Raw genomic sequence first — 27832 nt, 5'->3', positions numbered from 1 at the left:
TCTTCCACTCTGGAGGGGTTCAGGGTGCAGCTGGACAGCCGTCTGAGAGGGTGGTTGAATGGGGAGCCTTGCAAGAGCAGGGGGCTGGACCTGATGGTCTTCTTGACCCATTCCAGCTCCGCTAATCTACGGCCAACCAGCCCTACACAAGGCAATCTGCGAGCTGCACTTGCTGGCAAGTCTGTCCTGAAGATCTGAAAGGGAACCCAGAAAGCGTGTTTTTACTCCCAGGGCCTTTTGCAGCTCTTCCATCCTTTCCTCCTCGACCTGCTTTCAGTAATACAAAATAGAAACCAGAGAAGTGGGGAAGCACAGGAGGTGGCCAGTGGCAGGCAGGGTGCAGCTGGGCCCTCCTGGCCAGCCCCCTGCCCTGCTGCTGCACGCCGTCCCTCTCCCGCTGCCCCCGTCCAGCTTCGCAGACATGCCTCAACCGGCTGCGCAGGCATCGGCATTCCATTATTCCTATTTAAGCAGATCAGCCTGATCCATTGGTCAATGGATTAACTGTCGCCAAATCAGCGAAGGTTTCTTGCCTTTGGTGGCAGACCTGGCCAGGTTCCTTGCTTGAAAACTGCCTGAAAAGTGAATCTGGTGGGAAAGCGAGCCTGGCAGGGGCAGCAGTCGTGGCTGGCGCTGGGTTCCAGGTAGCCTTTTTGGCCTTCCCTGGGTGCAGAGCCCCAGCAGCGGAAGAGGAGGGCCTCCCAAGCTTGCCAGCACAACCCTTAGCCAGAGTGGGCAAAAACAAGCGCCGCTTCCCAGCCCTGCTGGCCCGTGCCTGCCCCCCCACCCCACACCCCCCAGCCTGGGGCCGGGAGCGCTGAGTGTGAAACAGCTGGTGGGGGCGAGCGGTTTTCCCAGGCCCAGCGGAGGAGCACTTAACACCATTCGTGTAAAGGTTGCCTGGGAGACCCAGTGCAGCCCCCTTGGAAAACAGACCACTTCGGGGAAAGTCCAGTGGGAATCCTGAGTGGAGGCCACTTCCAAAATACTAAGCTGGGTGAAGTGCGAGGCAGGGAAGCGTTCATGGGAGAGAGGCCTCGGGGCTTGCGTGCAGAGAGGCTCTCCCTTGTGGGGGGGGGGGTGGCGCCACTCTGACCGGGGGGGGCATGCAGCCCGTGGGCTGCCAAGGCATGCACCCCCCCCCCCCCCCCCCATCGGCGGCCCCCAGGGCTGCAGGGTGGCCTGGTCCCGCTGCCTCGCAGGGACGGCCCCTGCCTGGGGTATCCCCCTCTTCTCAGCTGCCCTTCACCCCACGGATGCCTCATTAGCTGCCAACCAGGAGCAGGGAAATTAATCTGCTGGGCGATCTTCACACCTCCCTCACCCACGTTTGGACACGGGCAGGAGTTTCTCCACACCAGCCCCGGCCCTGTGAGATCGAGCCACAAGTGCTGGGGAAAGCTGCGAGGCGGGGGGCTCCCCGGTGTCCTGCCGCACCCTCAGCGACCCGAGCCGAGGCAGTTGCTCCAAGCTGGCCGTCCAGGTGGGAGCCTTGGCCGCACCCTCACTGCCCGTCCTTCCAGCCCGTCTTCCCGAGCTGGAGCATTGGCAAGGCCGTGAATGCGCACCGGGAACGGTACTGAACTTGGGGTGGCCCCGACGCAGGGTGGGAGGGCTGCTTTAGCCTGGTCCTGAGGCAGAATGCGGGGGGTGCGGATCTGAGCCCTGAGGTTGGGCAGAGTCAGCCCAGGTCTCTGTGGCCAGGGCCCCTCCTTTCTCCATGTGCAGCTGGATTAAGAAAACCCATGCTAGAGGAGAAGAACTGGTCCAGCCATCCAGCTGCCTGGATGATCACACAGTGTGCAGGATCCCTCCTCCTGACCCTCCTGGTACCATTTTTCTAAGCTGAAAAGCCCCCAACACCGAAATCCTGTGCTGCCCTTGAGGACTTCGCCTGCCCTTCTCCTGCCTCTTTCTTGAAGGCACTCCAAGAGCGGCAGCGCCGTGGGTTTGCACGCAGGGTGCCTGGTCCTGGCCTCCACACTTTCGGGTCCTTATTTCAGGTCCAGTCTCTTCAACATCTCAATTAATGATTTAGGGAAGGAAGTGCAAGGAGCGATAATCCAATTTGCAGATGCTGCAAAACTGGGGTGGAACAGTGAACACCCTAGAAGACAGAATGAAGATCCAGGGCAGTCTTGAGGAACTTGAACGCTGGGCTGAAAGCAAGAGAACGACACTCCAGAGGTGGTGGGGGAATGGGACTGGCCATGGAAGACAATTGTCTGGAGGCCCTGTGTACCTTCACCAAGGCGCCTTGGGTGACTTCTGCACATGTCACAAGGCTCTGGCCTGGCAGAGACCCTTGAGCCCCTCCATGGCGCAGAAGCCCATTTTGTGTCCCCCCTCCGCCCCCACTCTGGGGCTGGTTCCCCGTAAGAGGGCCCTTCCTCTCCTCTCAGGGCGCCAGAGTTTGCTCAGCAGCCCCTGCTAAAGGGCTTGGTCAAAGGCATTTGCACAGCCACCGAAGATGTGGCAAAGCCGCCCGGTGCACATGCTTGCTGGCGCTTGAAGAACCCTGGAAACTTGTTGAGATGGGGCCTAGCATAATGGAAGCCGTCTCAGCTCTTCTCGGGTTAGAAGCAGAGTGCCCAGTTGCAAGGTGCCACCGCTCCCTTGGGAATGTGGGCAGCATCGCTGGCTCGGGCCCAAAGACTCGTCCCTCTGGCATGGGGCCCAGGTGGCGTTTGGAGGGAGACTGCTGGGCCTTCTGCCCCGTGCCGAGAGGAGTGCGCCTCCCTCAGACAGGCCCTGCGAAAGGGCCTCCGTGGCAGCAGCGCCAGCATTCCCACCAGGGTGGTGCGTCTCAGCCAGGGTGATCTTGGATCCAGCCTGGCTGTGCCGACGGATTTCTCCAAGGGGACTCACAGGACCACCCCCTCCCCATGTTGCCTTCACAGCAAGGCCCGAAGTGGGCTAGGCTGAGCGACAGGCCTGGCCCAGGGTCACTAGTGATCTCTGCGGCTCAGTGCAGGGTTGCCCTGTGCCTCCCTGGCCCCGGCCGACCCTGCAGCCTCGAGGTGCCGCCGGCTGACATAGCTGCCTCGGGACGTCCATCTGAACCTTCCCAGGGGGGCAACCCTGGCTGCAGCAGCTGGGCATCAGTGCTCGGGTGGGTGCTGGGCAGCCCTACAGCCGGGGGGGCAGCGCGGGGGCCCTCTGGCGCTGGAATGGCGAGAGGCTGCTGAGGCGCCTCAGCAGCTCGCGGGGCCCTGTGAATTGCTGCCTGCGCGCTTCCCAAGCCCAGGGTGTCAACAATTACAGCGGGGCAGTGAAAACTCACACCTGTGCAAATGAGGGGCCTCTCCCGTGGCCCCCGACCCCTCCCTCAAGCCCTCCACTTCACACCCGGGAGGTGCATAAAGCCGTCTCCCCACCTCTCCTCCCAAGCACCAGAGCCATGTCGGGCTGCCCACCTCGCCACCTCGGCCAGAGGCACGGCTGGGCCATGGCTTGGGAGTGGGCCGGCTCGCTGGCCGTCGCCTCGGCTGGCCCTGGCACGCCTGACCCAGCCGCCTCCTGCAGGGAGCGCCTCGGCCCCCGGCACGCCTGCGGCCTGCTCCCGGCACCCAGAGCCTCTCTCGGGCAGGGCAGCCGGAGGGCGCCCTGCAGCGCCGCCGGCAGCCAGCGCCAGAGCGCCAGCCAGCGGGAGAAGCTGCGCATGCGGCGCCTGGCCCAGGCCCTGCGCACGCTGCGCCGCCACCTGCCCGCCTCCGCCGCACCCGCCGGGCACAGCCTGACCAAGATCGAGACGCTGCGCCTCGCCGTCCGCTACATCGGCCACCTCTCCGCGCTGCTGGGCCTCGGCGAGGAGATGCCGACCCCGACGGGGCTGGATCGGGCGCCCCCCCGCTGCCCACTGTGCCCCCCCGTGCTGGGCTGCTGCCCGGAAGAGCCGCCCGCCTGGGACAGCCCAGCTGCCGCCGTCTCCGAGGCCTGGCTGGCATCGCCACAACGTGACAGCCAAGGGACTTTTTGGGACTCTTGGGCGGCTGAATCCAGTCCCTGGAACCTGCCCCCCGAGTGCCTCCCAGGAGGGCACCCCGAGGAGCTGAATGCCGCCCCTGATGCCCTCGCAGAAATGGGGGCTTCGCAAGCACCCCCCGAGCTGCGCTGTGCGCCTCTCTCTCACTCGCCTCCCTGGAGCTCCCCCACCTGCAGACCACGCCTGGAGCTGCCCCTGGCCCCATACGGGGGGCGGGCAAAGACTGTCCCGGCCTGGCAGGGGCCGCCCTATAGCTCTGAAGAGGCAGCTGCTCACAAGGTACGTGCCGCAGGCCCCCCGCCCCACTCCGGTCTGCCCCCACGGAGTGGCTCCTCCCACCAGCACCTTTGCCCTTCTGTGTCTTCGCTTTTGTGGGTTTCTGTGCACTTGTGCTGGTTTGTGCAATTTGTTTTCATATAGCTTGCAAGGCCCCTTCAATTTCTTTATAAAGAAAGGTGGGTGTATATTATTTTTAAAAAGGAGGTGCAAAACGGCTTGCTTCTTTATAACAACGTATAGGCCCCCTCGAGAGCCAGCCTCCTCCGGGGGCTGCCCACGATCAGGTCTGGCTTCTTGCCACCGCTGGGGCGTCTTGGCCTGCTTCTCGGCTCCTCACAGGCAGCCAGCTGGCCACGGTGGGAACAGCAGGGCTTTGAACAACTTGTCGGAAATTCACAGGGGTGAGTTCCTTGCACATGCACAGAGGGCACCTCTCCCAGATGAGCCCGGATGGAGCCCTTCCTGGGATTCCCCCGCCTGATCTCTTCTTCTTGCCTTCCTCAGGATGGCCTTCCCTGCCCGCCCTCCGTGGCGCTGCCTGGGGCCCACACACCCCACGCCTCGCTGGCTTTCTGCAGAGGGGGCAGCTGTTGAAAGGGCAAGCAGGCGTGGAGAGCAGCGGCCGCCCGCAGATCCAGCAGCAGCCGGAGGCTCTCCGTGACTTTCCCGGGATGGCAGCCCTCGCGCTCCCCACCTGGGGGCAGCACCTGCTTCTTTCTGATGCGCCTGAGCCCTGTGACATGGGGGGCCGAGGCCATAGGACCGTTCTTCTGGATACAACCTGGGCCTGGCCCCAGCGGCTCAGGTCTTGGTTTTGCCACGAACGTGCTGGGCGCTGACTTCAGATTCCTTTTCCCATTGATGAAACGGGGATCAGGATGTTCAGGGAGACTGTGGTCTTAGAAACAAATAAAAGTGTTCCAAAAAGGACTCGCAGGAGCTGCCCTCTTACTTGTTCACAAGGTGAGTTTACTTTTGGTTTCCAGGTGTCTCTCCTCAAGAGTCTGTTCCCACATTGTTCTTTAAATATTTTGGCTTTCCCAGCCCTGAAGCTGAGCAGCTCCCCTTTCACCGAGAAGCTAAGGAGCCCCCAAGCGGTCTGGCATCAGCCATGCTGGGCATCCACACCGATGGGGCTCAGGTAGCCGAGGCAACAGCCGCTTTGCTGGACTGGGGGTGCGAGGGCGCAGTCTCTCTTGCGGGCGCTGCGTGCCAGGCACCCACCAAGCCGCCTTGTGCCGGAAGGACCTTGAAGATGGAGCCGGCGGCAGAGGGCGATTGGCGTGCGTGTGTGCTGTCCCGAACTAGGGCTAGCCCTTCGGTCACGTCTGCAAGCCTCGGGCGTGGAGGGCGGGTGGTGAAAGCTTCCATGGAACCTTCTGGGCCTGCTTTTGCCAGCGGCTCACCCTCTGTGCTCCCCGCGGCCCCAGGCCCAAGCGGCCTCCTGCGTGCCAGAGGGCAGCAGCCACGCTCACCCGCGCCAGTGGAAACCACCGCTCATTCCAGAAGACTTTCTGGATTTGACCCAGGGAAGTGCGGTCCGTTGGCCAGGCAGGCTTGGCCCGGACTGCCCTGACCCCTCACCAAGTGGCAGTCCATCCCATTCCTTGGACAAGCTAGGCTGGGTGAAGCAGAAGTCCGCTCAATACCAGTTTACTCCATGCCAGTCTGAAAAGCGCACCATCCTACTGGCCCAGGCAACAGCTCTGCAGGACAGTCTTGCGTGTCCTCCAGAAGCATCTCTGCTGGTCTGGGGGAGCAGAACCCACGACCCTCCCAGCTGCAGCGGTGCCGGAGACGGGCAGTTCCCTGCCACTGGCCGGGCAGAGGCATGAGCTTCTGCTCTGCTGGAGCACACGAGAAACCCAGGGGGCTCGCAGAAGATGGGCCAACGCCGCATAGACTGAGGACTCCACCTCCCCTCCTCTGCCCATTCGGTGACGATCGGGCTTCTTTTAAATTACCTCAGTGGCTTAAGAGGACCTCTTTTTGCCATCGGGAAGGGCATTTCCCTGTCTGTCGCTTTCTCACAGAGGGCCAACTCTTCTGAGAAGTTCTTGCTCAGCCAGGAGCCAGCGGGAAAGCTGGAGGGGGCACCAGCAGCACAATTGGTGCAGAAAGGTGTGCTGTGCCCAGACCAGTGGCAGGAAGCGGCCTCCAGGCAGAGCGGGGTGGCATCGGCTCACGTCAAGCGGCGAGCTGAGATGTGGCTTGTGGCTTGAGTCCCGGGAGGCTGCGGATGCAGGGTCTGTGGTTTAGGGCACTGCCCTGTTCGGATATCGCAGCCGCACAGAATTCTTCCAAATCCAGGCTTGCTGTGAACACAGCTGGGGCAAGCAGGGATCCCAGGTCCCGCTGCCGCCCTCGCATTGCAAGGGAAGGGGCAGGCGGAGAAGTGCCGGCCGCAGGTCACGTCCGAGGTCCAGGGGCCGCAGGAACCAGGCTGCCCCCGCCTCTCCCTTTAGGCCCCCGGGGCGAAAGAATCCCAGGGTGTTTAGGACATGTGAACCGCCCCCCTCACTGTTCTCCCCGTCCCCCTGGCTATTTTTTCCAACCAAAGATACATTGCAAGAGACTTAATTTTAATTTATAAAACTGGGGATACATAATCATACACAACTTCCTGGGTGGGGCAGGATCTGCACTCGTGTGGCGGGAGGGTCCCTTCCCCCCGTTCTCCCTTCGGGGGCCCTCAAGGCAAGTCGCGGGGACGAGCGGTGCCACAGCATCGCAGAGCGTCGCGAGCGGCAGCGGAGTACATGGGGCAGGAGTGTCGCTGGCGGGGGCAGCCCTGCGCCGCGGCGCATCATGGGAGCGCCAGGAAGCATCCTCAGCGGCTGGCGCGGCAAAACAAGGCCCTTTCGCTCGGGTTCAGCCGTTCGGCACCACCAGGAGAAGCCGTTCAGGAGCTCACTGTGGCCGCCAGGGGGAGCCCGGAGCGACTGGGAAGTGCGGCATCCAGACCCCTCCCGCGATCGCGGTCCGGGCAGCGCCGGTGCCCCTCTACCCGCTCTCTGCCGTGAACCACTGCAGCACGCGCTCCTTGTTCTCCGCCACCCACTTCATGTTGGCCTTGGTCTTCTCCAGGGCCTGCTCGAGGGCCCGCGTGCCGGAGCCGAACCCCACGTCGGCGTTGTCCTCCTTGAACTGCTGCAGCTGCAAGAAGGGCCAGGAGGAAAGTGAACGGCCCCATTCCCACGTGGCAGTTTTGCTAGGGTGATGCAAATTTCCAAAGGGGCTCGGCCTGCAGGCTTGTGGTCCGAGAGGGAGCAACCAGAAGCGGGGGCGGGAATTGTCATCCGCCGGGCCAGACTCTGGGCGTGTTCATACATTATGCCAGCTCACCCTGGCAATCTGAACCCCAAATGATGGCTTATTCAGGGGCTAAATAACCCAGCAGTTAATTCAGCAATGAGCCGTTCATGCACAGCAACCGATGGGTTGTTGTTGTTGTTTTAACTGATTGGCCGTTGTTACATGAGCACCTGGCCTGCGTCCAGCTGATGGCTATTCTTCAGCTCTGGGTCAAGGTCAGTAAGGTCAACTTAGGATGTGAGGGGACAGGAGAGGACACACGTGTCGAGATAATTCTGAGGACACCACAGCCTGGTAGCTCCAACCTTTGAGTGTGTTTGGAGGGCCAGGTAGGGAAATGGCGGTGAAGTCGGCTTGCTGCACTGCCCCCTCCTCACACCCTGCAAGCCTTCGCCCCACTGATTCAGGTGAGGGGGGATTGGGCCCCCCAGTCCCACAAGCCCCCCCCCCGCTCCTTCCCTTCCACCTGACAAAACCCTTGCCTGTTGGAGCTCAAACTGCGATGCGAATCTCTGTGTCACTGACTGGATGAGGTTTGCGAAGGAAAAGGAGCCTCCACCGAACCTGGTGCGAGGGGGCAATGAGACAATGTGGTCAGCGCAGCACAGCGCCCCCTACCGGCCCCCCATGCCTGCCCCCACAGGCCGCACTCACTGGGTGAAGAGCGTCTTCCAGTTGGCACGCACGAAGTCCCACGCCAGGCCCTGCCCAGCCACGTTGCGGGCGATGCTGTTGATGGTGGAGGTGGCGTCTTGCCGGCGAATCTTGGTGGGATCCAGGGTATACTGCAGATACCTGTGGGGCAGCACGTAGAATGGAACAGCGGAGTGGGAAGGGGTCCTGAAGGCCATCAATCCCACCCCCTGCTGCTGCAGGACACCCGTTCGCAGCACCCCACTCAGGTGCTGTCCAGGTCCTTTCTGAGTGCCTCTAGTGTGGAAGAGCCCGCCAGCTCTGCAGGCCGCTGGTTCCACGGCCGTGTTGCTTGGACAGGAAGGAAGCTCTGCCTGGCATCTGCCCCGAAACTGGGTTGTCACAGCTTGACTTGATTGCACGTCCTCGGCGAGAGGAGGCCCTGACCTTCCCCTCGGAGACGGCCTCGAAGGTACTTACAGAGGGCGGCCACGGCCCCCTCCAGCCCCCCCTTCTTGAGGCTGAGCGTGCGGTGTGCCTCAGGCAAAGGCAGGGCACCCTGGCGAGCCCTCCTGCTCCAGGGAAGGGCCCCCCCACCTCTGCAGGATCCAGGGCTCCTGGCTGCAGGCCAGCGCTGCGCGGAGCTTGTCTGCCTCCGACACCACGGTGGCGTTGCGGAACATCGTCCAGCCGAAGTCCCAGGCCTCCTCGCCGCCCGTGCTGATGGCGCTGCAGTAGATGGCCGAGCGCAGGTTCGGCGGGATCCTGCGGGAGGAAGAGGCGCTGAGCGGTGGCACGGTGCGCACGGGTGGGCGGGGGGGGCCACATCGGGACCGGGCACCGGGCAGCGCGCCTCTCGCGCGCCTCCCTGCCCCCAGAGGGGCGCCCTCTGCACGGGGCCCGACCGTGGCTTCCTGGGTGGCGCCCCTCACTCTGCCTGTCGGGGTGCCACGGGGGGCATGCCCAGGGGCCGTGGGGGGCGAGCCGCCGAGCGCTTTGCAGGCAGAAAGGGGGCAAAGCGCCTTTAACGGCAGCGAGCGCAGCCTACGCAGTGCTGAGCTCCCCACGGTGGCCGAAGGCCTGCGCTTTCTGCCCCCCGCCTGGCGTATCCAGGAAGACGCAGGGCCGGCCCAGCCGAGGACTTACGGGTTATTGTGGGGGTTCCTGCTCCAGTTACCGAACCAGTCTGCGGCAAGTTTCTGGCACCTGGGGACGCCGTAGGAGCAGGCTGTGCTGATGGCTTGAATCTCACTGTACCTGCACGGAGGGGGGAGCCAGTTAGAAAGGGTGAGGGGGTCCTCTGCTCCCATCCTTTCTGGCAGCTGCAGCAGTTCTGCCAGTTCCCACCTGCCCCCCACCACTCCGGCGGCCTCACCCTCCTCTTCCCGGAGCTCTTCCTTGGGTGAAGCTCACTGCGAACCCGGCAGCTCCATGCTCTGGAGGGTCCCCGGGCATGGCCCCCTTCCTGGGACCTCGCTCAGCACAGCACCTCCTCACAGCCCCTGCCCTCGCTTCCCCTCTGCATGACCCGGAGGACTGGCTGATCGGGCCCCCCTTGCTGCCGGCATCGGGGAGGCAGCTTGCCACGGGCCGGAGGGGAGCAAGGGGGGCCGCAGCCACGGGGTCCCTGCGGTGGGCGTGGGCCCTTGGCCAGGGCCTGGCTGGCCAGCCCTGGAGCCCGCCGAGGATGACGCCTGGCGTGGGGCTGCCCCGTCGGCCACTCGCCTCCCCATTCCCGTCACACGGCGATGCCTAGCTCTCCCTGCCCCCACACGCTTCCTCCCGTGGGACTCACTGAGCCATCAGGCCTTCTGGGAGCTTGGACCAGTTCCCAGTAATTTGCTCGAAATAATCGAACAGAGGGACGACCTGTTTCTGGATGTATCTCTGTGGAGAGAAGAGAAAGCAAGGCTGGGGTTCGTCCGTCCGGTGTCGCTTCCAAAGATCCATCCTGCCCCCGCCCCCGTGGCCACCCCACCCTGCTTGAGGGAGCTGGAACTGCTGGGAAGCCTCCCAGAGGAGGCCGTGCTGGCCGCAGGCACACCCCTTGGGCCCTCGTGACGTGGCGGCCACCGCGGGAGGCACGCACCGTCATGGGCCCGTAGACTTCGCTGCGATCAAACATGAGCTTGAAGTAGCCCAGGCTGCTGACGGCGGCGTCCCAGGGGAGGTAGTCGATCTCTTTGGTCAGGTAGAGTGTAGTGTTCAGGGCCAGCTCGACGCTGATGTACTTTGCTCTGGAGGGGGAAGGAGCCAAGCGCGCCCCATTCAGAGGGGAGCTGGCTGGGACAGTGCAGCCCCCCCCCCCGTCTCGGCTGCATGGCCATGAGGCCAGCAGGGCACCCAGAGGAATGGGCCAGGGAAGGCTGCAGGCAGGCGTCAGCCGGCCTCAGGGTGATCTTGGAGGCCCACCAGATGGACGGATCCCCCGAGGTGGGCAGTGGCCTCGACGGGGCCGGCGGGACTGCCGCCCCCTCGGGACTGGCCGGGAGCTCCTGCACAGCTGCCCAGACACACGCCCCCCGGCAGGCCAGCTCGGGCCCCCTGCACCGCGTCCCTCCCTGCTGGAGAGGGTGGGCGCAGCAGGAGGAAGAGGGGCAGGGAAGCCTGGCAGAGACGGTGGAGCGGGACCTCTCCGTGGCCCGGGACGAGGGAGCCGGGAGGGAGCCAGGCCGCTCACCTAGCCAGGTTGAAGGCGTCGTCGATCATCTGAGCACGGTTGAGAACAGGGATGACCTGGAAGGAAGGAGCGGCCCAGGTGAGCGTGGCAGGAGAGGCACGTGTGCCGGGCGAGGGGGTGGCGAGTGTGCCGCAGCCTCGGTCCCTGCCAGGCCAGATCCCGTCCAGGGCGCTCTCGGGGAGCCCTGCCTGGCTGGTGGGCCCTGGCCCACCGGGGCTGCGGAGGCACGACCAGCAACGGCTGCGGGAGCCCTGCGGACGCCTCCACGGCTGCGCTGCGGCTGGAGCCGGCCCTCCTCTTGCGAGGAGCCCGGAGCAGCTGGCAGGGCAGCTTTGCGCTCCATTCTGTCCCCGGGTGCACGAGCGTCCGTGCGTGGCCCAGCGCCTCCAGGGCTGAGCAGGGGCCCAAACTAGCCTGATGCGGACTAATCTGGGAAGCCAAGCAGGGTCGCGCCTGGGTGACTCGGGATGGGTGACTTCAGTCCTGCCCTGGGCAGGCAGCTGCACCTGATGGCCTGCCAGGCCCCGTCCAGCTGTCTGGTGTGGTGCATCCAGCACTCCCCCCACCCTGCCCCACACCTCAGCCCTGCCCAGGGGCCTTCCAGCTCTGGAAAGATGGCTTTTCTGAGGATGTTCCCTGGGGATGCTGGAATGTGGGAAGTGGGCCAAGGGAAAGAGGAGGAAGGGCTGTCCTGGGTATCGGGGATGCTGGGCTGTGGGCTGCAGAGAGAAAGGTCAGCGGGAGCAGGCAGAGCGGGGGGGGGGTACCAGCACCCCCCTGCACACTCCTGCCCCCTGGCCCCTCAGTTCAGCCACCCTTGCACCCCTCCCCTGGGGCATGAAGACCACGCAGAGCAGAGGGAGTGCCACGGGACACGGGGGTCGGGCAGGGGCGGAAGGAGAGCGGGGCTGTCCCAGGCCTACCTGGTGGTCGGTAGCCAGCTGCTTCAAGAGCCGGTTCCAGTTTTCCAGGTCGTAGTTCACCCGGTAATAGCCTTTGACATTCGCGTTGAGCAGCACCCACTTCTGGGAGGCACCAGCAGTGGAGAAGTCAGGATTCATGTCTGCAGGAGGGGAGAGAGGCAGCTGCAGGTCTCCAGAGGCCCCCCGGTGGTCCTGCCGCTCCAGCGCCAGCCCCGGCCCCCAGGTGCTTGGGGACGAACAGGCCGCCCTGGGGGTGAGCCCACTGCCCAGCGCTTGGGCGCTTGGTGCAACCAGGTGAAAGGGCCAGAAGGGGGGGCTGCAGCCCCCACCATGCTCCTGCCCAGGTGAACCTGGGATGCAAACGGGCCACGGAGGGCGACCGGGAGGTCCTGGGGGAAGGGCCTGTCCAGGCGGCCTTGCCGCATCCCACTCTGCTGGCCGGCTGTGGCTCACGTGACACCAGAGGCCGGTCCTCGCAGAGCACTCCCTGGTTCCCAGCGCAGCTCCGGCTCCCCAGGGCTGGCTCTGAGCAGCCCGAGATAAGCTCCCTGGCCCTGTTATCACGGCAGAGTCGGGACGGGGGGAAAGGAGCATCACCTCTTTGTTCCATCAGCCAGTACATGCGCTCTGTCAGGTTATCAGAACTCAGCCAGGGAACAGGAACTATCCAGGTGTAGCTGCGGAAAAGCAGGCGGTCAGGCCGGAGCAGCTCCCCTCCTGCCTCCCCTCCCTCCAGGTCGGGGCCCCACTTACTTGAACTGGGAGGGGCGCTGCACAGGGGTGTCCGGGTCCAGCAGGAAGTGTCTCTGGGTGATGTCCCCGGTGGTGGTGTTCAGGGTCAGCACCGGGAAGCCCATCTGCAGGATCCAGCGGTTCATGATGGTATCGATGTCGGCGGGGAGAGTCACGTTACTCTGCTGCACCGCCTGCCCAAGGGAGAGACGGCACATTCAGGGGCCCCTGGGGGCCACTCGTGGCCCCAGCACAGCCTTTCCCTCCTTGCCCTCCGGCTCCAAAACACCAGGCAGTCTCCGTGCAGGGCAGATGTTAGCAACTCGAAAACCCTCCTAGTGAGCCGAAGGAGGAGCCCTCACCCATGCAAAGCAAAGCTCATTTCCCCCAAAATGCTTCCTCTCCAGATGAGGGTCAGCCAGTGGGAGCCACACAAGCCCTCTAACTGGGGGTTCGTCCCTCCTGGCTCCTCGTCCTGGGGCCAGGGGCCCAGCAAGGTGGCAGCTCCCCCTCCCCTTCCTGCACCCCTCCCTTCTCTTCCCAAGCATCTCTGCTCTCCAAGGTGGGCAGAAAGCCCTGAGGGCGCCTCGAAGGCCTCTCCCAGTGCCCGAGGTCCCAAGGGGCCGACATCGCTGTGCCTCCAAGGTCTCCTTGCCAGAATCCAGGCCGTGCTGCTCCTGGGCGCCCGCCAGAACGTACTGTTTGCAGGTGTCCCCACAGGTCTGCGTAGATGGTGTTGTTGTACGCATAGGCATGAAGGTATGACTGTGGACACAGGAGAAGTGGTTGAGGTGCGCATCGCGCTTCGCCCGGCTCTGCACAGGGTGGCGCTTGGGGCGCACGTGAGGCCAGCAGAACGAGCAGCAGCACCTGTGTGCGGCCAGGCTGGGCGTGTGCCACAGAACGGCCAGAGCGGAGGGCAGGGACCGGGCAAGTGGGCACTGCCAGGATAGCCTCGCTTCCTGCGCAAGCGGGTTCCCGTGCTCTTTTCCAGCCACTGAACAATATGCAGACATGATTTCCAATTCCAGAAATGTTGAGGGGTTTATGGTTAAATAATCCAACGAGAACAGCCACTCATGATTTCTTGCTGGGTTAACTCTGGTTTGTTCGGCCCCAGAGTTTCTGAGTACAGACATCAGGAAACAACCCAGAAATGGCTTGCACATCTTGCTGAACTTGCAGGCCCCGGGTTGCACCACTCGGTGATTGCCCAGAGGTGCACAGGAGTACCTGGGGTTGGTCCTGTTATGGGCTTTGCTGCCAATCAGTGCCCTCTCTCCTGTGCGGGGCAGCGGCCAGCCGTGGCGGGGTGCACCCTGGCGCCCACGTCCCCACCCTGCTGGCCTCTCCTCCTTCCCGCTTGCTCGCTCCTCACTTCCCCAAATGCACGTGTTGTTGTGAACATACACACAGGCGTCTCAGGCACCAACACGCACACGATTTTCTTCTAAGGAACCTGATTTCCAGGATTTCAAAATACTCTGATTTTGAATCACAAAGCTCGGAGGGCAGGGGGCTTGGAAGGGGCCCACTGCCAGGAGGGTCAGACAAAGGAACCCGACCCCCTCCCCCAAGGATGCCCCCCCGGCCTCCCCCGACCCCCCCACGTGCTCGCCCCACCCCAGTGGCAAGGGGTCCGGGAACCCGTCGTCGTGGGCAGCCCGTGCTGGGGCAGGACTTACCGCCACTCCTCTCTTGAACGCATCCTCCGTCAAGAATTCCGAAAGCATGCGCAACACAGACGCGCCCTGCAGAAAGAGAGCGGGCGAGCAGAGCTTGCGAGGGGCATCCGTTCCTCGGTTCCGGCCCGCTCCACGGCGCCTGGCCACGGTGTTTCCCGAGGGCTCTCCGGGAAAGCCTACCCTTTGGTGGCTCCGTGACCCAAGGTGGTGCCGCGGCCCCCAAACCCATTCACAGATTGTGGACTGTCAACGCGGGCCCCGGAAGGCTCCCCAGCTGATTCTTTGCAGTCCAGGTCTGCGAATCCCCCAGGGCTATTTGCCCGGCACCCACCAGCTTCAGCGTCGCATTCCTCAGGTTTGGAGGCCTGTGTTTGCAGGGTATTTGCTTTGCTTACCTTTGCCCTTGCCCTGTGGGAAGCCTGGCCGCAGCTTCCTCTCTCTCGCGCTTAGACTGATGCTTTGCCTGTTTGATTGCTCGTCTTTGCACCCTGCTCGGACCCCCACTTCTGCCCTCACCTTGCTGTAGGCGATGGAGTCAAAGACCTCGCTGATTTCAGCCGGGGTGTTGACCTCGTCTTCGCGGAAGGAGAGCGGATGTGAGGAAGCCAGCGCGTCAATGGCCATCACACGGTACATCTCGTTGGACACGATCAGGTCTCTCTGCAAGCGAATTCCGCAAGCTCAGAGAGCCGGTCCCATCTGCAGCTTGCCCTTCCAGCTCCAGAGGAGGCAGGGTGCATGCAAGGAGCGATCCTCCTTTATCCACGCAGGTGCTGCACGCCGGATCTTGAGTCTCCCAGAAGGGCAAGAGCCGCTCCCGTTTGGCCGCCACCTGGGCTGGGGGCGTCCCTGTGTCTTGGAAACCGGCAGATCTCCTCTCGCTCCGCCAGCTCCCTTCCCTTGAGCTGGGCACAGGCGGCTCAGACTGCCCTCCCGCGCCACACTGCCGGCAGCCCCGACCCCTCCTGCCCTGCATGGGTGTGACTTACGATGTGCCAGCTGGGCTCGGCCGCATCTGCACCGAGATACTCCACGTAGGAGGCAAAGCCCTCGTTCAGCCACAGGTCGTTCCACCAACGGAGGGTCACCAGGTTCCCAAACCACTGGGGGAGGGAGGGGCTCGGTCAGCCGCAGGGCTCCCTGGCAGGCCGCCGGGCGGCGCGCGCACCCATGCGGGTCGGCATGCCGGGAGTCCGGCCGGCACTGGAGGGGAAGGGCTGCCCAACCCTGGGCACATCCATGAGAGGGAAGCGGGTCCACTGGCCGAGGCACGTGGCACACCCCATTTCAGGGGGCCCCGGAGCCCCGCTGCCCAGCCCCGCAGCCTGGGCAGGTACCTGGTGAGCGACTTCGTGGGCGATAACGGTCAGCACCCGCTCCTGGTTGCCGATGGAGGAGAAGAGCGGGTCGTAGAGCAGTGAGTTCTCACGGTACGTCAGCAGCCCCCAGTTCTCCATGGCTCCAGCATTGAAATCCGGCAGGGCGACCTGGGCTGGGGGCAGAATTTCCTCTTAGCCGCTCGGAGGCCCCTGCTCTGTGCCGGTGGAGCCTGTTTCCGAGCAGGGCCGAGCATGCCTTCGGCACAGAGGAGCTCTGAACAGTGCCGGCGCACGCTGGAAGGCGAAGGGTCCACCCCGGAGTCGGCTGCGCACGCCAGTCAGTGTGGCCCTTGCACCCGCTGCCGCGGGGGGCGAGAAGGCCCCCTCCAAGCCGGATCGGGGCCATGGGAGTGCCACCTCCCACGCAAGCGGGACGGCTTGTTGTCGCACCCAAGCCCAGGGTTGCCCCAGCGTGCTTGCTGGGCGTCACACAATCTGGCGAGGGAACAACCGCCCCACACCGCTTGCCCGTAGGGACGCGTTGCGCTGTGCGAGCCGGCGCTGGGCTGTGGGGGCCTGCACCAGCCAGGGAGAGCCGGGCGGGGCTGCTCACCCCGATCGCCCCCAGCACCACCGATGGGCCCAGGCGCAGCGTGCCCCGGCCTCCCGCCTCACCACCCACCTAGCGTTTGCAGGGGGTACGGCGTGCTGTAGTGACCCTCGAAGAACCTGAGGATGGGCTTGGTGACGTTGAGGGCGTAATCCCCATGGCCGGCCGCAATGGCTTTGGGGCGGCCCCAGATCTGCAGCTGAAAGGTGACAAGAGCGGCTCAGGGAAGGCCGGACGTGCCCCAAGGGAGGGGCCCTGAGGCCCGTGGGAGCACGCGGCCGAGGACCAGTCCCCAGCCAGGCCCCTTCGCCACCCTACCAATGTGCCACTGTGCTTCTCCACCGGCTTGAACTGGCTGACTATGAAGGCGAGCAAGTAGGTGGACATCCTCAAGGTGGGGTAAAACTCGGTCGTGTTCCAGGAGATGCCGTTGACCATGGTAGCCTGAGTGGCTGGAAGGAGGTGAAGAGAGAAGGGCCTCTTGTGGTGCTTCTCCGCCTCCCGCAACCCAGCCTAGGGGTGTCTGGGACAAGCCCAGGCACTTCCCCGGTTCTTGGGGCCCCCAGAGGCACCTGCAGCTGGCCACAGATCCGCCCCTCATCCCCCTCCCCTTCCGGTTTCCGTTCACCTCCTTGCCGCTTTCCCCCACGCAGAGGAGCCCTGGCAAGAGGAGAAACCGGGGTGGGCAGTGGTCAGAGCATCCTGGTGGGCCCACACACCGCGGGCCAAGGAGCCCCCCCCCACCCTCTCGTCTCTTACACTTCACCGGCATGTTGGAGAGCGCGACGTGGTCGGACGGGTGGGTCAGCACCACGGTGAAATTGGCCTTCATGGCAGGCTCGTCGAAGCAGGGGAAGGCCTTCCGGGCATCAGCTGCTTGCATCTGCGTTGTGGCCAGGACCCTGGGGAAGGGCAGGGTCTGGTGAACCCATGGACCCCCCCCCCCCAGCATCTACCACGACTGTTTCAGCTGTTCCTTCTCAATATCCACCCCATTCTGCCTTCTTTCAGTCAGGAGTTTCTCGAGGCAGCTGGCAATGCAAAACGGGAAAGTGGGGGGTGGAGGCCAAGAGGGGGGCCGCCTGGCTTAGGGGAACGATGGATGGACGGATGGACAGACGCATGTACAGCTCTGTGAGGCCCCATCTCAGTGGTGCAGTGAGGAACAGCAGCTCTGCTCCAGCCTCACAGCTGCAGGGGGGCGCCCCTCATGCGCCCATCCCGGGAGCAGTATTTCCGCAGGCAGAAGGGTTAGGGTTAGCGTTAGGGTGTGGAAGGGGCAGGAAGGAGGCGAGCAGGGTGTGGGGAAGGAGCTGCCCGGAGCAGGAATGGCACACACTGAAGCAGCAGCTCCAGCCAAGCGAAAGATCCGTAGGGGCTGCACGGAGCTGCTTCTTTTGTGCCTTGGAAAGAAACGCGGCTGGTGGGAGAAGGGCGAGGCCAGGAAGGAAGAGGTTAGAGATCCCAGTTTTCTCCCGCTGCCCTGTCCCCTCCATTCACAGGACTCTGCGCATGCCCCAGGCCTGTAGAGCCCCTGAAATAAGCCTGGCCTGGCCAGGAGTGGCTTCCCCGGGCAGCCATAGCCACTTTCTGGTGCCCCCCGCTACGGCCACCCGAATGCTCGCAGCTCCCCGAGCCTGCAGGGCCCTCCCCAAGACCCCCACAGACATGCAGAGTGTCTGCTAGCTGCTGGGCCTCTCCCGGCCCCCTTCCTTCCCCAGCACGTACTTCCTTTGTCCATCCTCCACGTATTCGCTGCGGTAGAAGCCAGCCAAGTCGTCTGCCAGCTCACCCTGGAAGATGCTGTGCAGCTCGTACAGCTTGCCCTGCTGGAGGGGGGTGTTGAGCTGCACCACCAGGTACTCTGTGTCCACCTGCGTCCACGTGCTCTTGATGGTAGGCACCACAGCATCGCCTACCCCGGAGAGGGAAGCGAGGAAGGATCCCTGCAGCGTGTAGTTCAGCTTCTTGCTGTGGATGAGGATAAGGTCCGTGGGCTGCTGGCACCGGAACTGCACGGTGCTGCTGCCCCTGAAGGTGTAGAGGCCCTGCGCGTCGGGCGTCAGGAACGGCTGCAGGTGGACCCTGTAGTGCTCGGGGCTCAGGGTCTCGGGCAAGCGGAAGAGGTCCCAGGGCTGTCTTGGCCCAGCCGTGGGGCTGCTGTTGGCGCTGGTCGTCCCGTTGGGGCTGGCGCTGGCCGTGGTGCTGGCCGTGGTGCTGGCCACGGTGGAGGCGAGGTTGCTGTTCTTCTGCTTCTCCTGCGAGTAGACCACCGAGAGGGCGATGATGGTGGCCACGGCGGCGGCGCCGAGGACGATGCCCACGATGCCCAGCGTCTTGCTGATGAAGAACCCTTTGGCCATGGCTGGGGCTGCCGGAGAGGAGCTGCGAGGGAGAGGCTCAGCCCCAGAGCCGCAGGCCTTTAATACTCAGCCTTTCAGGGTTTATTAGCCTGGGTTAACAAGTCAATTATTAACCTGCCAAGAGGGGGTGGGTGTTGCTGCTGTACTGCTTCAGCCTCAGCACTGGAGGTGACGTCCTTCTGCACTGGGTGGGAGAGCTGGTGGGGAACGGGATGTCCGGGTGCCGTTCCTGCAAAGAAAAGGCCGGCAGCAGCTTCAGAGAAGGAGCGCCAGGCCAGCTGCACTGGGGAGGCTGCACGTGGCCGGAAGAGGGACACTGCTGGTGGAGCACGTGGGGCTCCGTGCCCGGTGAGCACCCCACAGACGTGGGGCAGGCTTGCCAGGAGCTTGGACTTCGGCCTGCAGTAAAGTGGACTTGCACCTGGGGATCCAATGGGTCCCCCCCCCCGCAGGCACTTCCTGGAGGGAACCACTGAACCGCGGGCTCCTCCCCCCGCCAAGAGCGCCTCCAAGGACCGCGGTCCCAGCCTGAAACTGCAGAGAGGCAGGCCTGGGCCTTCCAGCGCAAGACACCCCTGGCCTCCTCCGCATCCCTCCTCACGTGCCCTCCGCCCTTTGGCCCCCACTGCCCTCTGCCGGACGAGAGGCCGCTCGCGCGTGCTGGGCCAGTCATGCTCCGGCCGATCCGGGCACTGGGTCCCGGGATGGAGCCCTCTCCAGGGCCGGCAACCCTGAGCTTTGCTCACAGCCCTTAAGGTCACATCGGGCTGACGGCAAGCTACCTTTGACTTCGGCCCGTCTCTCCTGCCCTCTTCAGCCATTTGCTTCCCTCCACCCAGCGTGCAAAGAAGGCACCTTTTCCTCTCAGCTTATCCTCACCATCTTTCTAGCATATCGATAAATAACCAGTCTTAAAAGTTGGTTCTCTGCTACTTCTTCCAACATCACTCCAAAAAAGTTTAATATGCTCTTAACCTCTTCTATAAATGATTAGCCATCCGGCAGCCTCATCAGCAACCGTGGGCTGATTCGAAAGGTTCCAATTTATTTTCATGCACACCCAGCTAGACCAGGCAAGGTTTGCGGCGGGAGGGCTGATCCTGGAAACCTGCGAAGAGCAGTTGCCCCCTGGGCAACCCTGCCCGTCTCTGGAGGGACGGCTCCTTCTTGGAGAAGCTCTGTCCATGGGTGCTGCTGGCCCGGGTCGGTCCATCGATGCAGCTTTTGTAAATGTTATAAAGGCTGGACATCCAAGTGGCAGAGCAGGGGCGGCATCGCTGGAAGGGTGCCGTACCTGGCCCTGCTTTTTGAGGGGCAGGTAGAAACGAAAAGTGCTGACAAAGTCCCCAGGAAGTGGGTCGTTTCCTTGGGAAACAAGCCTAGCGCTGCCATTCCATTGGGTTGAGGGTTGAAGGAAACGTGGGTAGAGAGGGAAAGCAAAGAAGCAGAGCTGTTTCTATTTGCCTGCTGTTCCTGATTTTATTTCTGTGTAACTGGACAGTTTACAACAACACATGAAATGCAATAAAATACAGATATAAAATACTATCAAGCTTAAAACTATTTAAACAACTGCAACAGCTAAAACAAATTAATATAATGAAACAAATTAAAACCTGTTCACAGCTGACAAGATGCCCCCAGAGAGTTTTCGTCATTGCTTAAAGGTTCTGTCATAGAAGGCAGGCTTAACCTGGTGCCAACAGCATGCCAGAGCTGGTGCCAGGTGGCCCTCAGTAAGGGGTCATTCCTCAGTGGGGGCCAACACCAAGAAGGCCCCTCGAGCCTCCTGCATCTGGAGGCAAGCTCAGAGCGTGGCCGAGAGAAGTGCCCCGCCAAGTGTCGCAGTCCCAACCTGTGCGAGGCGTTGTCGGCTAGGCCAGCGCCTTGAACTGAGCTCAGAAGCATGCAGGCACACGGCGCAACTGGGCCAGGATTACCGGCATTCGTCTCTTCCTTATCCATCTGGCATCCGGCTGCCATGTTTTGCACGAGCTTCAATTTATGAACAGTCCTCAAGGCCAGCAATGCGGCTGGAGATGAGCAGAGTTCACATCACCGAAACCAGACTATGCCCCTTTCCAGACAGCGCCTCGCTGGGCTGCCAGCCAGAGCTGACGGAGGGCACGCCTGGTTTCAGGGAAGCCCCGTGACGAGCTCCTCCTTCCAGGAGGGCTGCCCAGATTCTGCTGCTGCCACACAACAGGCGGAGTCCTCAGATATGTGAGAGGCTGGGAAGCACGGGGCAAAGGAGCTATCGGAAGGCTCTCGGGTGCCCTCGAGACCAGGAAAAGGCAGCAAGGACGGGACTGAGGGGGCAGCCCCACTGCCTGGAGCTACGCACCGGTCCTGATCCAAGAGCCTGAGGAGAGACGCGTGCTGGTGCCCACGGGTGGGAGGGACACCCTCCTCCCTGTCCCCCCGCCCCGGCCTCAGTCGCGCTTGCCGGGTCTCCCTCCTCCCCCACTATTCAATCACGGCCGAGGGCGGCCTCATCCTGTGCTGATCCGGCCCTGGAGGCACACGGCCAAGCGGAGGGGGTCCCCGCCAACCTGCCTCTGCTGGCTGACCGCTTTCCCCGCCTGGGCCGTCCCCAGCCAGCCCTCCATCCGCCAGCTGCTCCCCCTCCCCCTCCCCATCTCCCAGCCTAAGCTTTGTGGAAGGAAGTGAGGGAGGTGTTCAGATCCTTTACTCTGAGATGAAGCCACCGAGCTGAGGGGCGGAGGAAGGTTGTCTGAGGAGAGAATGCCCTCAAAGTGCTTGCAACCCACCTTCTTTCCCCCATGGCTGAACAAGCATCATATCCTTGTTGTTCAACTGACCTACTGACTGGGCATGCAAAACCGGCATCTGATCACAGCTGGCAAGCCATGATGCAGCGTCACGCTGTGGGAACCCAGAGCAGGTCTCACAGGGTGGCTTCTGTATGGGCAACAAGCCGTCCCAACAACCCACGACTGGTTGAGGTTGTTGGATTCGTGACGCATTGCCGCGCTGGCCCAGCCCGGGGTGCGGAGCTGCCTGGCAAGAACGGCAGAATCCCCTCGCTGCTCCAGCCAAGCCCATCCGGGCTGCTGTCCTTGCCCCCTGCCCCACTGATGCCCAACAGCGGGGCAGAGGGGCCCTCCCGGGTTGGTGACTCCAACATGATCTCTACCCGTATTTTAGGACAGGACATTCATGCCTGTGTAGGGAACAGACCACAGAATCATGGAAGAGTGCAGCTGGAAGGGGCCTGTCAGGCCCTGCTCAGTGGAGGACGCCAAGCTAAAGCACCCCTCCCAGATGGCTGCCCAGCCTCCAGTGCGGGAGAGCCCACGACCTCCCTGGGTCACTGGTCATTGCTCGAACAGCCAGGAAGTCCTTCCTGATGTGCAGCCAGAACCTGGCTTCCTGTAACTTGAGCCTGTTATTCTGTGTCCTGCACTCCGGGATGATCGAGAGAAGATCTTGGCCTTCCTCCGTGTGAAAATCTTGAGTGCGGTTTGAACTGTACAGGGGTTGGCATTCGTCCCTGTTGAATTAATCCTGTTTTCAACTTAGTGTGCCAGGCCGTCATGATCACGCTGCATGTGTTCCTGTCTTCCGGGTCGTCAGCCGTCCCACCCAGTACTGTGTCCTCTGCAAGTGCTCCCTGCGCCTCCACATTCAGATCGCGGATAGCGACATTAGGCAACACCTGCCTTTATCGGCTGTTTTAGCTGTTTCAAACTGTTGAATGCCTTTTCTGATATCTTTATTGCTTATTTTTTTATGGATTGTGCAAACTGCCCAGAGAAATGTAGAGAAACGAAATTAAAACAATGTAATTATAATGGTAGCAGTAACAGAAGAGCACCGGGCCCAGGACTGAGCCCTGCGCTAGGCCACTTGCTGCCTCTGCCCAGGTAGAGGAGGGACCACCGGCCAGTCCAGTTCCGTGGCTCCGAGGGAGAGGGCTTCCACCCGCCCTCTTTGAGCCAGCTTGCCAGACTGCTGTTCGGCTGGCAACCTGAAGCTGAAAGTCTTTCCAGCGCTTTACGCAGCTCTTGCTGAACGGACAGATGAACCGACATGCGTCACCCCTCTGCCCTGCACTTCTCACTTGCCCTCACATCTCGCCTCGAGGAGAAAAGACCCTTCTGGTCTCTGCGGCAGCGTCGAGCCCCGAGGGCTTTTCTTTCCTTTGGGAGGCTGCCGTTTAGAGGCAACTTCTGTATCCCGGTTTCGTGAAACTGGACTAAAGCAATCCTCATTCCGAGGAGTATCCTCTTTACTCTTTTCTATGCAATGTGACTCTCATTGGCGTGGAGTTTGCCAGGCTGAACCATCAGACACCAATCCCTGCCAACTCCTAGGAGACGCTGTCCAGAAAGATCACCGCTTAGGGTGTCTTAGAGGGTCTCATGGGGTGCGTATCTCCAGCGTCTGATCTGCAATTGTCATCTGGGAGCACCAATATGGTGTTGCACAAGAATAAGAACCTTGGCTGGACATAATGACCGAGTGGGTCTGTGCGGCATGACAACCCGCAGTGGGCGGCAGGCCACATTGTGTCATGTGAACCCCGAACATTTTCCCCAGGGTGGCTTGTTCGTAGGCAACAAACCACACTGGCAGCAGATAGCTTGCTCTAGGGGTCTTGAACCCACAAAGGACAGTTGCGTCATCCAAGTCATGGTGAGTGAACCCACCGTGGGCACTGGGGCAAGCCTGCCCGAGCCCCCCAGGGCCAGCCGGCAGCAAAGTGCGGCCACCCGCATGGGCTCCGCTCGCCGCCATGGTGCAGGCGTGCTTGGCTCCACACCGCCTTCCGCCCCTTAACTTCCCCCGCCTTTTCCAGAGACAGCAAAAAGCTAGATCAGACAGCCTTCAAAGTGCCTGAGTGTCGCACTGGAAGGGCTGCCGCTCGCTCATCACACCCTTAAGAGAAAAAGGACTCCAATGCACATAAATTATTTTGCACTTTGAAATGAAATAGCCGGATCCAACTGCCTGCTTCTCCAGGGCAATGTCCTGGCAGCAGGTACCAGCCTTCGGCATTACCCCAGAGAGGCTGCAAAGGGCTTTATGTTTCCACTTGACGGCTGTCAAAAATGAGCCGCCGAGAGAAACCAAGGCTGCAAGTGACCTTTGCGTGCCACAGGGAGCACCAGCTGGACCTTCCCTTCCCCGAGATCCTCAAGGGTTCTTTTTGGACCAGTTGCCTCGGAGAGCTGTGTCGCTTTTCCACCCTTTTCCGAGGCTTGGGGTGCTCAGGAAGGTGGGAAAGTACAAGCCACTGCTTTTTATGGCAGCTGTCAATATCCGGTGCCTTTGCAGAGTTCCCTTTTCAATAGCACTCCCCATCATGTTTTTGCTGGCCCCCATCCAGGAAACTGTCCAGACTGTTTTTGCAGCTCTGAGCTGAATAAGGAACTAAGACGGGGGAGCAACCGCAACCTGACGGAGGCCCCACACCCGGGGCACTTTGGAGGAAGCCTGGCCTCATCGCAGCCTCTTCCAGGAAGCACAGCGGTGGGAGCCAGGAGCGAGCGGCGTGCTTACCTTGCTGTGCCCATTTCTGGACCGTGCGGCAGCGTCCCCCATCCGGGCTGGGGACTCCCCGGCCCACACCGCCTGCCTGCTCGGGAGCGCTCCGTCCAGTTCAGTCACAAGGAGAGGGCTCCTTCCAGAGTGCAAAAGGAAGTAGCCAGGACATATCCCTCACCCTCTTAACCCTTGGGCTGCTGGTCTGGCAGGAGACGGTGGCTGGGATCCGAGAGGGCAGCTGCCAGGTGTCCAGCAAGCCGACGGAAGCAGATCCGGGTGCTGCCGTCCCTCCCCGGAGACACCCCACCTCACAGCACACACTCCCCCTCTTTTGGGCTGTAGGCTCTGCCCAAAGCACTGGACACGCACACCCCGGCACCGTGAGCCTGCCTTCACGTCTGCAGCCAGAGCATCACATCTGGAAAGCATTTGTGGGCAGATGCTCACCCCTGCAGCAAGCATCCGGGGGAAGCTGAGGCCCGCTCGGGGTGGGGGAAACATGCACGGGAATCTTCCGGATCTGCTGCGGGGCCACTGTGGACAGCATTGCAACACCACAGCCCTTGCAGTTCACGCCAGCAGCGCCGGAGGAAGGACGCCCACCCACAGGCGCGCCGGCGCTCTCCTCGGCCTGCCCAGGTGCCGTGAGGTGTCCAGCGCCTGGGCTGCCATGGCCTGGCCGGCACCACCATCCCCGAAGGGCTCCCTGGCGGACCTCCCCCACCCCACCCAGAGCCACTTGTCCACCGGCTTCGTCAGCCGGGAGTGCGGCGCATGGGTTGGGTGACCCGCGGCCCCCCTCTCTAAACTGAAGGCTGTGGGTGGGCTACCACGCAGAACTGCTTGAAAGGCCTCCACAAAAACAGTGCAAGGCCCTGTACACATGTGACGCGATCGGTAACCGGACGGCAGCCTCCGCACCACCAGCTGAGCCCGCGCAGGTGCATGTGGGCAGGGCGGCCCCTGGACCTCCTGCTTGGGGGTCTCTGGCCGGGATGCTTTCCTGCGGCTCCTCGAATCGCCGCCTGTTCCTCGGGGGGCCGGCGACACGTGTGCTCGGCTGAGGACAGGCTGCGCAGGGCCTGGCACTCAGTGGAACTGCCCTTCTCTGGCCAGCGCACACGACCCGTGGCCAACCGTGCACGGCAAGCTCTGGGGGTGCGTGGTGAGTGCAGGCTGCCCCCCCCCCAGGACAGCAGAGCTGCCGCCCACCACAGCTTATTGTCCTGTGGGCCCAGGCAGGCGGCTTGTGGCCAGGGCCGCTCCGACATGGCTCGCCAGGCATGGCCTGGGATCACCTGGCATGGCCATCCGGCCATGGCACCCACTGGCCACCACTCGAGCACCCCTGGACAGCTGGCACGTGCCGGGAGCCCCAGTGGCCGGCCGAAGCCAGGCTGTGCCCTCCTCGCCTTTGGCCCTACTTATCAGGACTCTGCGGGGTGGCGGGGAGCAGGAGGTGGGCGGAGGAGCATGCTGCGAAGCCGGGCATCGCGCAGCCTGAAGGCTGCATCAGTCTGCGCTGGAAGCCGAGTGGCCCTGCGGAGCTGGAGGCCCAGAGAGGCAGCCTGGGCATCAGAGCCGGGCTGGGGCAGGCGCGGGCGGTGGGTGGGTGGCTGGCAGCCCTCCCAGGCATGCTGAATGCGAGGGGGGCGCCAGGTGCCTGCGGAAAGGGTCCCTCGCTTGGCGGGGCTTTCCCGGGGCTGCCACAGCTGGGCAAGAGCAGCGCTCCCCACCGCCTGCAGCGGCTTCAGGGGGCGGAGGGGCCTCCTGGTGCCAGAGTCTCCTGAGGTGGCCCCTGGCAGTGGGGGACTGGCCTTTGGCGGAGGGTCAGTCGGGACCTCGTCAGTATAGGCCAGCTCCTTCTGAACACCAGATTTTTTGCAGGGAAGTGCTGCACCCTCTGCTTGTGAGCGGCCCGGAGACAGCAGTCCGTCCCATGCCGGGGGGGGAGGGTGGCCCCCACCAGCCCCAGTCTCCCTGGCCTTTTAGAAGGCTTCGCCCACCATGCGTCTAATGGGAGGATGGGGAAGGGAGCACAGCTCAGGTCCAAGGACCCCTGCCTTTCTGGGAGGAAATGCACCTGGAGATCTCTGAACTTCCCTGCCAAAGGGGGGGGCAGCTCGGCCCCCCCCCCTGAAATGCTGGCGAGGGTTGGCGCAACACCTTTCTCTAGCATGGATGCGGCAGATTCGGCAGCCCGGGATACAGTTGAGGAATGAGGGGCGCTTTACTGTGCACATCAGATTCCTGTGCCGGCGCTCCAGGTATTCCTGCCACCACCTGAAATGACGGCGCTGGGATTACAAAGCTGGGTGAGGGGAGGGACCAGGAGGGGCTGTTTCAGGTCGCTGGCTCTCGCGCTGGCCGGGCCCAAAGACGTGGCTCGAGCTGCACGGGGGGCTCCGCAGAACGGCTCCTGCGCCTTCCTGCAATACCCCACAGCGGGTCCCACCAGCCCGCGGTCTGCCTGCCCCGAAGGGGGGCACATGCCTGGCGCTGCTGCTCTGGAGTGCCGCCAGCCTGCCCCTCCTCTCCCACGGCGCAACCTCGAGGCTAGAGGGCCGGGGGGCAGGAGAGCCCCCTTTCCCGCAGGCGCTCTGGCTCATCTCCTCTGCCTTGCTCAGGTGCTATCCGGACACACTTGAGCTCGGGCACCAGGCATATGGACGCCTTGTGTTACGCCCAGCCTAAAGCTCGGCTTAGGGGAGCGCCACGCAAGGGAGCGGATCGCCGGCATTCATTCTCCCCGAAGCCTACGGGCAGGCAAAAGACGGGTGGGCTGGGTGGGCACAAGGGTGCCGAGCAAGACTGGGCCTTTCCCGGGACTGCGCCGCATCCCTGGAGCCGGCCCACCCCGGCAGGAAGATGGCACCGGGAACGGTGGGCCCTGCTTCCCAGGTCCACAGGCCGGTCCGTTCCTGCAGCGGGCTCCTCTCCTTCTGGAGAAAGGGCAGCCCAGCCCAGCATCTCTTGCCTTTCATCTTCGCCCGGGGGAACGCAAATCGGCAAATTCATCTGGGCAGAGCACCGAGAGAGAGAGCCGCAAAGGAAGCAGCACCAAACCTCCTCCCTCCAGCAGGCAAGCAGTTAACCGAGCCCAGCGGGGAAGCAGGTGGGTGGTCCCAGGGCCAGGCTGACTGCCAAGTGGCGCAGTCTGTCCCCAGCGAAAGCACTTTCCTTCCCTTTCAGTCACACGGCAGACCGGCTGAGGCTCCTCCCCTCCCAGAGCGAGAGAACACAAGGTCGGGAGCAGGCGGGGAAGAGCAGCCCCGGTGCTCTGGGGACACGCACAGCCGGTTCCAGGGCAGGATCGGTGCTGGGGTGTCCCGGCAAGGGGAGGCGGAACGGCCGCGAGGCTGCCTGCGCCTGCCACTGCCACTGCCAGGGGAGGCCGGCGTCCCGCGCCTGGCCAGGTGCAGGGCCAGCCACAGCCCGCCACGTCAGCCGGAAGGGGTGGCGGTCAGTGGACGCCAGGCCTCATCCCAAGCCTGGACGGTCCTGAGCGGAGGCGAGCCAGGACTGGAGGAGGCAGGCCCGGGTTCGAGCCCCCACTTGTTTACAGGGCTCGGGGGATGGTCTCAGCCCGGCCCATCTCGCTCTCCTCGCCGGGCCTGTGCGGGTGAGAAGGGCAGAGCAACTCAGCTTGGCCTCCTGGCAAGACTGAACAGCCAGGTGCACGCAGCCCCAAGTGACCAGGACCACCCCCAGCGCCATTTCGGTGAGGAGCAGCAGCGAGGCACTGATCCCCGGACTCTGGCATGCCCAGCGGAGCTGTTCCTCCGGCGAGCCCCCCT

At 63.2% G+C, this 27832-nt stretch overlaps 2 protein-coding genes across 2 annotated transcripts; one reads left to right on the top strand and one right to left on the bottom strand.

The window, feature by feature from the left end:
- The first annotated feature begins 3400 nt into the window (after positions 1-3400).
- Positions 3401-6486, top strand: MESP2 (mesoderm posterior bHLH transcription factor 2). Its single transcript, XM_044444869.1, has 3 exons — positions 3401-4264; positions 5695-5802; positions 6298-6486. Exons 1-3 carry the CDS (start codon positions 3401-3403, stop codon positions 6484-6486), a joined length of 1161 nt encoding a protein of 386 aa, XP_044300804.1.
- A 343-nt stretch (positions 6487-6829) lies between these two features.
- Positions 6830-24136, bottom strand: LOC123030758 (alanyl aminopeptidase, membrane). Its single transcript, XM_044444914.1, has 21 exons — positions 24051-24136; positions 17890-18753; positions 16921-17063; positions 16480-16613; positions 16234-16360; positions 15570-15724; positions 15222-15335; positions 14749-14892; positions 14233-14298; positions 13247-13312; positions 12569-12741; positions 12413-12492; positions 11816-11955; positions 10893-10948; positions 10302-10449; positions 10008-10099; positions 9359-9469; positions 8810-8977; positions 8234-8374; positions 8062-8143; positions 6830-7420 (listed from the first exon to the last, which is right to left on the bottom strand). Exons 2-21 carry the CDS (start codon positions 18522-18524, stop codon positions 7268-7270), a joined length of 2928 nt encoding a protein of 975 aa, XP_044300849.1. The 5' UTR covers positions 18525-18753; positions 24051-24136; the 3' UTR covers positions 6830-7267.
- Between the last annotated feature and the right edge of the window lie 3696 nt (positions 24137-27832).

This window comes from Varanus komodoensis, unplaced genomic scaffold (assembly GCF_004798865.1).
Source record: "Varanus komodoensis strain SLA01 unplaced genomic scaffold, ASM479886v1 scaffold46_1, whole genome shotgun sequence".
In the NCBI taxonomy this organism is placed as follows: domain Eukaryota; kingdom Metazoa; phylum Chordata; class Lepidosauria; order Squamata; family Varanidae; genus Varanus; species Varanus komodoensis.
Note: the sequence above shows the minus strand (reverse complement) of the source record. Positions and strands in the feature narration are given on the sequence as shown.